Source organism: Podarcis pityusensis (genome assembly GCF_964106645.2).
Source record: "Podarcis pityusensis genome assembly, chromosome: 3".
In the NCBI taxonomy this organism is placed as follows: domain Eukaryota; kingdom Metazoa; phylum Chordata; class Lepidosauria; order Squamata; family Lacertidae; genus Podarcis; species Podarcis pityusensis.
In genome coordinates this window covers 83,026,033-83,036,384 of record NC_138026.1, presented here as the reverse complement: position 1 = coordinate 83,036,384, position 10,352 = coordinate 83,026,033, and the positions used below count along the sequence as shown (strand labels likewise).

At 38.2% G+C, this 10,352-nt stretch overlaps 1 protein-coding gene across 9 annotated transcripts in view; it reads right to left on the bottom strand.

Moving 5' to 3' along the window:
• Nucleotides 1-10,352, bottom strand: part of BIRC6 (baculoviral IAP repeat containing 6) — a 138,862-nt gene that overhangs the window by 41,099 nt on the left and 87,411 nt on the right. For 8 of the 9 annotated variants that reach the window (XM_080997574.1, XM_080997577.1, XM_080997581.1 and 5 more), the window contains 6 exons: nt 9,849-10,022; nt 8,803-8,999; nt 8,211-8,511; nt 5,162-5,379; nt 1,508-1,672; nt 764-932 (listed from right to left, as the gene is read on the bottom strand). In XM_080997574.1, coding sequence (XP_080853700.1) covers nt 764-932; nt 1,508-1,672; nt 5,162-5,379; nt 8,211-8,511; nt 8,803-8,999; nt 9,849-10,022 — 1,224 coding nt within the window. The remainder of the gene's footprint in view (nt 1-763; nt 933-1,507; nt 1,673-5,161; nt 5,380-8,210; nt 8,512-8,802; nt 9,000-9,848; nt 10,023-10,352) is intronic. The other variant, XM_080997575.1, reaches the window with a different exon arrangement.

Genomic DNA, 10,352 nt, shown 5'->3' with positions numbered 1-10,352 from the left:
GGGAGAGAAAGTTCCACTGCACAGGAAGAAATCCTTGCACTGACAGAATATTTGCTATAGCGCTACACTGAATTCAAACCTTAGTTCAGCAGTTGTAGGATTATCAAAATGTGCTCAAAGACAGCTAGGATGTTTCCTTATGGCCGAACAAACAGAATTCAACTAATTCAAAAACCCTACACTAAAGTGCTTTAATGTGCACACAGGGCAAGTCCTATTTCCACTTCTGACAATTTCCTCATGCTTAATTGCACTACAGCAAGAGCTTCATAGGTCAACAGAAGCAGCTTTGCAGAAAGCAAGGATGGACACACCCAACAGGAAGAGGAACTATATATATTTGGTAGCTGCTGGCATTGGAATGAGACATAACATGCTGACAGACCCTCAACCTGCAACAATTCTGAGTCCTACTGCCAAAAGATAGCATTGTATAGTGTTTGTGGAAGCTTCTAGTGCTTATCACTGCAGTACTTGCATATAGACAATTGACATGAAAGTTAAATAGTACACATTTATATAAGAAAATAGGAATAAGAAGAGGGAAATATGCACTGCCAACCAAAAAACCTTGCAGCCAAACTGTACTTCTACTTGCTTCTAGACTAATTATGTTCAGCTTCAAGCCACTAATTTCTCACACATTACCCAAACTTCAAATGCTACATTTGAATTTGATATCTAAAGCAACTTTTATAAAAACCTGAAATGTATTTACCAGACTAGAACGTGCTGTTTTTAAAAACAAAGAGCAGTACATTACCTGAATCATTGCGGAGATAAGATGACATTGCTGGAATAAGACATGATTGACTAAGTAGTTCTAGCAGAACTGACGGAAGGGCATTGCTGTTTTGTCCTCTACTTTCGTGGCTGGACTGGACATCTCCATTTGATGTGCTGCCTGCAGGATTTATGTAGCTAGCCAAAACCTGAGCAGTTTAAAAACAGTGAGTCAAAATTAGATTAATAACAGTAGAACAAGTCATATAGAATGTGAGCTGAAAGATAACAATTAGACTCTTATTAAACTGAGTATGTGATATATCTGATGAATAAGAAATCCAATATTATAAACTTTTTATTACTAGGCAGACAAAAAATATATATTTAGAACAAAAAAGTTCAGAATTCTTTATGATTTTAAAATGGCAATTTTAATGGGGAATTTAAGAACTCCCATTACAAACACCACCTTAAAAAATGTCAGATTTCATTCCCTCCTCCTAAAGAAGAGAGGAGCTACAAATGTGCTGCAAATAATATTTTTCAAACATCCAAGTGTTTTAAAAGGTTCATTATGCAACATAAAGTCTGAAAGGAAGAGAGGAATAATGAAGCTGAGTTGCATGCCCAAGAGTTAGACACAAGGTTTTCTGACTTGCAGACAGGGTCTTTTGACCATGCAAGTGGAAAATGCACTAAAGCACAACTAAACAGCCAATACACGTAAGAAACCAAATGGTATTTCTGGGCAATGTATGAATGTTGTGCTGTTCTCCAGTACCTGTAAGAGACACGTGACGTGTTCTTCTTCCAGTCTTTGTTTAGTTAAAGCTTGTTCCACATCCCATCCAGAAGCAGTAGAACCAGTTCCAAACCCAGTGCCTTTAGCCCAGTAAAGCTGCTGTTCTTCTGTGGTTGCACTGTTATGTGTGCTTGACACCTGTGGCTAGTAAAAAGAAAAATAAATCGCCCTACTATTTAGAATCACTTCATTTCATATTCAGGAATCAGAAGCCAAATAATAACCTAGTAAACGCTAGATTCTCTTTATTCTGATTCTTTGAGCATGGGTTGTTAAAAGTCCCTCTTAACCATGGATTCTAAGCAGCTTTGGTAAGTGGCTTTCATCCCCAGGATCTATGCTATAGGATGCTAGAAGAGATGAGATCACAAACTGCGGAAGAAACCAACTGCAAAGACTTTAAGGTTTGAACTTGAGATAAGACTTCATTCAGTGCAAATGACGGGGGGGGGGAGCCCATGGTTTCTTCATTTAAAGTTTTCTTCTCTACATTTATGATTCAGCAACCCTCCTCTGAATGTTAGTTCAAATTATATTTATAAAAGCAAGAATGGAAGAAATTGGATTATAAACGTGGAATATAATATCAAATGGAACTGTGTGCGTAAAAAAAAAAGGAAAAAGGGAGGGAAACTTTATTTTGCAAAAGGTTTACGATGGAAACTTAAGAGCTGACTCTTCTACATCCTTTATTATTTACGAAGTGAACTGAATAACGCTTAGAGGACTTGGATTTTAATTTAATTGGAAGTATAATTGCTCATATATCTTCAGTTGGAAGAAAGGATGAAAAAAGTATTTGAACTGCCAAGGAACTGATAAGGTTCTTTATTAAGTCATCCGCAGTTCAAGACTGCTCTTCTTCCCAGGCTGAGAGGAAAAAATGGTGACAACAGGTTATTTACTGGGACAGAGTGACTTTTGCAACTGTTGTTAAAGCACGGGACAGAGCGATAGAGAAATTTCTGGAACAACAATGGGATATCAGCTCCGCCCAAGGCATGACGGATAACAGCAACAACTGGGGGAAAGAAAGACATAACATCTTACAAGGACAGGAAGAAACACCACGGACAGAATAATTGCCACAAACAGGAAGATCAAGGATATTGTTTGAGTTCTTCACCTGTAGTTTTATAAATCATTTAATGTGTCAACATGAATAGAAGTTATTAATATTGCAGATGTTGTATAAGGAATTATTATTATGACTGGAATGTAATTAAAATTAATAAGATTTTGGAATGCAAAAATAAAGAAAATACCAAACCATCAAATCTAGCACGCAGGAGGCCACTTAATATAAATTATATAATTTGGTATTTGAATGATTGGTATTAATAATTGTATTATATACTGGTATTGTTATAATGAGGCCATTATTGGACTGTAATTGAAAACTAATAAAAAATATTATATAAAAAACAAAAACAAAAAGATGTTACTAACTTGAGAACAGAACAATGTGCTCAATATCAGAATATCAATATCAGAACATCAGAATATCAGAATATCAGAATATCAATATCAGAATATCAGAACTACCTGGTGACTGACACACTATTGTGTAAGTTATGCAGCAATTCCTAATGGATTCCCCCACCTACTGACAATTTTAGTTGCTCTCAGATAGCAATCTTATAAGACAATGTTCAGGTTGCAATACAACAATAAAGTGTCTTACATAAGGATGTCTATGCTTCAACTTTAATGGGAACTTATGGACTTTAAATCTCCTAGGTCTTACTGGAACATAAGCATCTTGATTTTCTAATGCACTTAGACATGTAAGGTTACCTCTATGGACTTCAGAGCATTGCTTATTATTTAAAATAACACTTGTTTTGTTTAATGGCCCAGAAGAATCACACAGCATAGAAAAGATGATACAGCAATCACTTTCCACAGTAGTGTTCTCACTAAAGGATCATTTTGCCAAATGAAGCTGTCAGCAGGAAGCATTCTCAGCAGGTTCTTTGAACCTTATCACAACTCTCATTGTATCCCTTGTCACTGTATACGGTCAAGTCATCTACCATGTCCTGAAATGCCTGTTCCAAATTCCTTAAATCTCTCTAATGAAGGTTATTTGTCCAATGTAAAGAGAAGATCGGTGTGGCTGCAATATTTGTAGATGAAGCTTGCTTAGGCATTATGGATTTTGTAGCATGTTCAGTGGCCTGGAACTAGTTGACTAGATGCTAGTTTTGGCTACACTTTAAAAAACTAAAATCAGTCCAAATAAGTTTGTTCTAAGGAGCCACATACAGTATCTCCTATTGGGAGTTTTTGTGGTCTATGATTACATAGTGGCATGCTCCATATATCAGGAACCCTAACCTCCAAAATGTGGTCTGCAGAGCTAATTAAAACTACTCTAGTCTCTTGCTAGATGTATATTATAATCCTTTTCAAAAAGCACTTTAATATGGCCTCCCCACAAAATCCATTTTGTGCTGTGGAAGCAGTCATTTAAACCCTGTGTTCATACTGTTTATACGTATTAGGGAGAAAGACTGGAATAATGTGGTGGATGATCAAACCCTGGAACATGTTAGAGTCAGATCTCCAACAGTTTATTTATAAAAAATATGTATATGCCGCTAATTCATAAATAAAATACAGTTCACAACAACTGTATGTAAAACCTATACAATAAAAGCCACATAAAAAGTTAAAATCAGAACTCAAATGACTATTGCGTAAAGATGTACCGGTATTCTTAACTGTCTGCGTAAACCTAATGGAACAGAAAAGTTTTCAGCAGGTGTTTAAAAGTTGGAACAGAAGAAACCTGCTGAATCTCTATCAGTAGAGTACTCCACAAGACTGGGCCAATGACCCTCAAGGTTTGGCTCCCTGTTGTTGTCAAATGAGCATCTCCAACTTGGGGTACGACCAACAAGGCTCCGACATATTATCTCAGTGACTGAGCTGGAATGTAAGGGTTCAGGCAGTTCCTGAATTATGCAGGACCTAAGTTGTTCAGGGATCTGTAGATTAATACAAGAACCTCAAACCTGACAGAAGCTTTAACTATGGTGACACATGTTGTTGGCCAGATGCCCTCATCAGAAATCTTGCCTCCTGCACCTGCTGGCGCTTCCAAACCAGGCCAGAGGGCAGTTCTGCACAAAGCACATTACAGCAGTTTAGCTGCAAGGTTATCAGCGCATGGACTACAGCGTTCTTCCTATCCCTGTACAGGAACAGTCGTAGCTGGTGAACCCGACAAAACAGATGAAAGGCACTCCGAGCCACACTTGGGACTTCTGATGACAAATATGTATCAAGGAATACCCCCAAGCTAAGTTGCTTTGCTGTAAGGGTAACAGGTATTCTTTGTAAACAACTTACGGTTTGGAGAAACCGTTTCTGACCATAAATATTAACCACCTCTTTGATATTAGATACTGTCATGTTTCAATATGTCAGCTATAGACATGCCACTTCCTAGTATGACATCATAACAACTGAATCAAAAGTTAAACATTTTATCTCTATGGAAGCAAGTACAAATTTGACCATTATTCTGAATACATGGAAGAAAGGATAAGTTGGCTTAACCCTCCCCCACCCCAAAAAAACCCCATCTTGATATTTCTGATCCTATTATTCTGAAGCAAAACTGACCTCCGTCTGGTTAGAACTAGAATTGGGGACTCTTGGAGCATGGTGGCTAAGAGCAGACAGACAGGCAAGGATAAGATGTATTGCCCCAATTTCTAATGCCATTCGCCTGAGGAGTACTCCATCATCAGTAGTCAAAGGTGTGGTGCTGAACAAGCTGCGCAGCACATGAAACGGAAGGGTTGGAAGCACATTAGCGGAAGGAGACTGCAGAATATGACCTAGATGGAGAGAGAAAACAAGTGTTAACATTTCTGTCAGCACACTGCATTAAGCTTAAAGCATATTACAGGTATTTCATTGAGTTTTAAAATACTATTTCTTGTTTGTTATTTGTAAACAATTGTGAGTGACTGAGGGAACTGGAGAAGGACAGAAAGAGGAAAGTGCGATCATACTGTCATTATGAAGTAGGTATAGAACGTAGTATTAATTTTCTTGAAAGTGGCACAAGGAAGGAAGGTATCTGGTAAATAACAAGGCTGGACTCTACTGGGCTTAGTAAACGTAGTTCTTAGCCTTCATGAAACATGGTTGGACTAAGTGTTGCTCTCTTTGCATAGGATTATCATGTGGATGATATGTGCTAGAGATTTTAGAGTGCTTCTGCATGAAATAATTCCTCAATGCAGGAAGCTAGATTCTTGTAGACATTGATTAATTTAACAAAAAATTAAACAGCATTGCCATTTTTTCTGAATCTACATTTAGCCCTATTACACAAAATTTGCTCCACATCTGAGAGTAATATTATGGCAATACTGTGAAGTGTTGCAAGACTGCATATGAGGAACATTTTGTAATGTGGGAGTACCAATGTTCTTTAAGTCCAGGCGTACAGATTAGATATGAGAAATCCCAGAACACGCCACCTGATTAAACATTTGCTTGAAACTGTTCTGTCATTAAGTCCCAGTGTATATGAAACATTTCTCCATCTCTCTACCACTGTTAAGAGACATGAAACAAATGGCAGGCTCAGATACTCCTTTTCTCCTACAGGAATGAACTATGGCATGGCATGACACCTGTTTTAGGATTTACAATAAATATAGCTTTACAGCAATGTTTGAAATTAGTTTGCTAAGGCAGGTTAAAATGCAACAATGGTTAGCATCAATAATGCTACAACACAACACTAAAAGGGATGGCAGAACATGCGCCTCAGGCTCTAGTGTTCTCTTTGCTAAAATAACAAGTTTGCAAAACATTATAGCTGTGCTGGGTTTAACCATTTGAATTTTGGATATTTTATTTTTCTGCAGCACTGATGCTAATCTATTTTTCTTTCTAGCAACATTGATAATGGTCAGAATGGCTGATCTAAGTTTGCAGCTTGGGGCTACTCCTGGATCTGGCTGGGGCTTAGTTACATCATAACTGGATGGATTACTGCAGTGCACTATATGAGGTTGTCTTTAAAAGCAGTCTGGAAACTTCAGCTGGCCTGGAATGCTAAGGCCACATTGTTGACTGGGGGTCCCAACATCAGAAGCATGTTCAGAGCAACTTCACAGCTTTTCAGCTTATTTCTGGACCCAATTTAAAGTTCTGGTTAACAATCTTTCAAGCCCTCTATGACTTGGGATATATAAGGGAAGTTCTACGCTAATTAAGTTCTTCTACAGAGACTATTCTCTGTGGCCATACCAACATCTGAATTGCATTTGGTTGGGAAGCAGGAAAAGGTTTTTTTTCTGTAGTTGCATCAAGACACTGTAACTGTTTGCCAAGCAGGCTGCACCACCTTCCCGGCAGCTTTTCACCACTGCACAAACATCTTTTTCTTAAATGCGTCTGGCATGCTAGTTCCCCGCCTCTTCCTGCCTTATTTATGTGCTTTATTTGGTAGCCTCTGTCTTTAGTTGTGAATGTTTTGTATGTTGTATTGTTATTTTAATTGATTTTTCATTATGCAAGTGGCCTTGACTACACTTCAGTGGAAAAGTGAGGCAACAGCTTTCAACAAATAAATTAGTAGGGTATCTCTAGCATCAAATGAAAACAACATATCCTATGCAAAGCATTTGAAATGCTTTGATAAAACGAATACCCTGATGGTACTCATGAGAAGTATTAACTTCTACAGCTCCTTTTATCAGACAGTAAAGTGTTAATGTGTTAAACTCAGCAGAGAAAACTCTCTGCTGTAGCTGCAGTCTACTAAAACTATCAAACATCTCTAAATACACATAACCAACTAATGAAAACAGAGAGAAAATACTGCTATGTGGAGGAAATGAAGTACGAAACCATTGCCACTAGAGACAATGCATCACAACAATCAGTAAGAAAACAGAAACAGAAAAAGTTTGAAATTACAATGAGCATCAACATTTTCAGACTGTATGAAAGGAGAAGACAAGCAACAAGCAGAATGACAGTGGTCAAGAAGCGAGGGAAATAGGTGATTTATAATCAAGTATGTTTTCGCACACCAATTGGAGGGAATATCTACACAGAAACTTTCTGGTAACCTTGGTTCATATTGTCTCCCACCCTGTGCATAACATAATAAAAGTTGCAACACAAACCTAGGGAAAGGGAAGCAAAAGCAGAAAATCAAGGTGCCAGTTAAGATTATTTTGCCCTTTCTTATTACTTACGACAACCTGTCTACATTTGGATGGATTCAAACGAGAGCAGAAATAAGTGTCAGATAAAAAACTAGGCCAATGTCTAGATATTTTAACTTTCCAAGGCCATCAAAATCTGGTTTATTTAACATGAAAGGACAGAGATTTTCTGAAATCCAGTGAAATTAAGTTGAACAGTTATTGCTCTTAATCAAGGTTCCATTAGAGGCCCTGTTAAAAATAAAATTAAAGTCTATTAGCTCTGACCAATTTTTCTGTGCAATGAAGGTAAAAAATAATAATAATCTGCCCTTCAGGACCGATTTTGACTCTCATATACTTTGGTTCCAAAGCCAGAAGAGATATGGAATTTCACAAAAGCCAGTTTTATCTCTTTCAAATACTTGTAAACTTGTACAGTCAAGAGAAATCTTTAGCAGTAGTCCCCAAATATATTTAGTAGTTACAGTACATACTTCCTTCACCATCATCTGTAACTCCCAACACCAATCTAAGCAGACACTGGGCATGTTTCCTCTCTTTAAGTAGCACCTCAGCATAGCCTGGGAGGCGAAGAAATAATCCAAAAGCAGCCAAAGAATGAGCAGGTATGGGAGACATAGTTTGAACTGTTGATTTGATTGGTGGAGGTTCTGCAGCAATTGTTTCTGGGGCTTCATAAACCAGCTCTCCCGATTGTTCAATGGTAACCCATTCAAACTGATCACTGTCCTTCTGCTTCTCCTGGGTGGTGGATGTAACCACTGGAGCACTCACCTTCAGAAAGAAAAGAAGATGCTTAATACTATCCTCTGAGGCAGCTACTTCAGAACACTTTCTGATGCAAATAATGACATTAGAAAGTCCCTAGACTAATTCAGTTACTATAATGAAATTGCACCAATGTAAAATAAAATCAAAGATTTCCCAACTGCTATCCAGAAATGAAAATCGTAGCATTATGCAGACTGTGAACAGGTCTACAGTATATTTAATTATAAAACACAAGTAAGAACTTCTCTACTTATTAAAGGAAGGCAAAATACAAGTAGTAAGGATTTGACTTACTTGCTGAATTACATCTGGGTAAAGCATAGGAAGCCTTTCTGCGATGAGGGCCAGGCCACCCATACCAGCAAAAACTTGCAATGGAGACTGAATGGGACACACTTCAAGAAAGGATTCATCCAGCACAGCATCCATGCACTCTTCACCTGGTGTGACTGCTTCATCTTCAGTGCAAGGCCCCAACAAATCTGCATGTTCTATATACACACAGATTTAAAAAAGGCAATTGCTCAGTGAAATTATATTATTAAATAAAAGGCCCTTGCACAGACACTGTTAATCTGGAATACCCAAGTAATTGTGGAACACAGGCTAAAGCAATCTGAAATAAAAAGCTTGCACAGTTTATTCTATTTTTAGGGTAGGAGTATGTGGCTCCTCTTTCAGTTAAATAGCAGTTATCCATCTCTGAAGAAGTAGGCAAAAAGGGAAGTAACTTTTGAACAAAAGAATCAGTGGGCAAAAGATATGGGTGACTCTAGAATACTTTGCCCATATGAATTATAATATCTATAAATAAATGTTTTTAATATGTCATCTATGTATATTGCACAAAGAACAGGTATGACAGAGGGGAAAAGAGAGGCATGCTTACACACTGAAGGGAAGGAGCAAAAAGGCAGAGGGGTTGATAATGTGGAGGAGAGGATGGGTAACAACAGGGGAGATGGTCAGAAAGGGGCAGTATCAAAGGAGCATGTGCAGGGGTTAGATGAGAATAACAAGCTTGCGATTTCATCAAATGTGACAGGAGAGAAGGCAGAAAGGGTAGAAGGAGGTGCAAGAGGAGGGAGAGGTGGAAGAGAGAGCCACAGACACCAGAGCAGACGGCTTCAATTTTAGCACCGAAGGGGCCAAAATCTTAAGCAGAGAAAGAAGGGGGAAGAGGAGTTATTAGCAGGGCATCAAAGGTAGAGAAGAGCCACTTGGCGATTCCCAGAGTTCACGTGGGTGAGAGGTGTTGATTAATTAGGCTGACTGCAGAGGAGAAAGAGCGGAATGAGAAGTTAGGAAAACATGATGAAAACAGATAATTCAATGGATACCTTTTTCAGTGTGGAGGCGCTTGAACGAGTCTGTTTTTGAAAGGCTTGGATCTGAGATCACCTTGGAGCCCAGCTTAACTGCCAAGTCTATGGATCGGTATCCTTGAGGGAGTTTGCGGTCATACAGCAGAGTCAGAAGCTGGGCAAGGGTCATCTCGGGCGGCAGTGGCTGACCTACAGAACATTAACTAGTTAACAAACAACTTTAAAGAATGGTTTGTACGTTTAGAAGTTCAAATGATGCTTTGGATGCTCAACTGTGCTTAATGCAAACCATGGTTTTGGTGTGACGAGCTTTTGTCATTTCAAGCTTTCACATTTTTATTTCTTATAGTATTGACAATGCTTAGACTTTGGACTCTTTCCTCAGATTTTCAGCTAATTTTGAGAAACTTCTGGATTATAAAGCAAACACATTATTCGTCTGGATAAATATTTAGATGCTACAATATTGCCTTCATTTGTTTGCTAACTTTAAGATGCATATAGTACAACCTCCTGGGC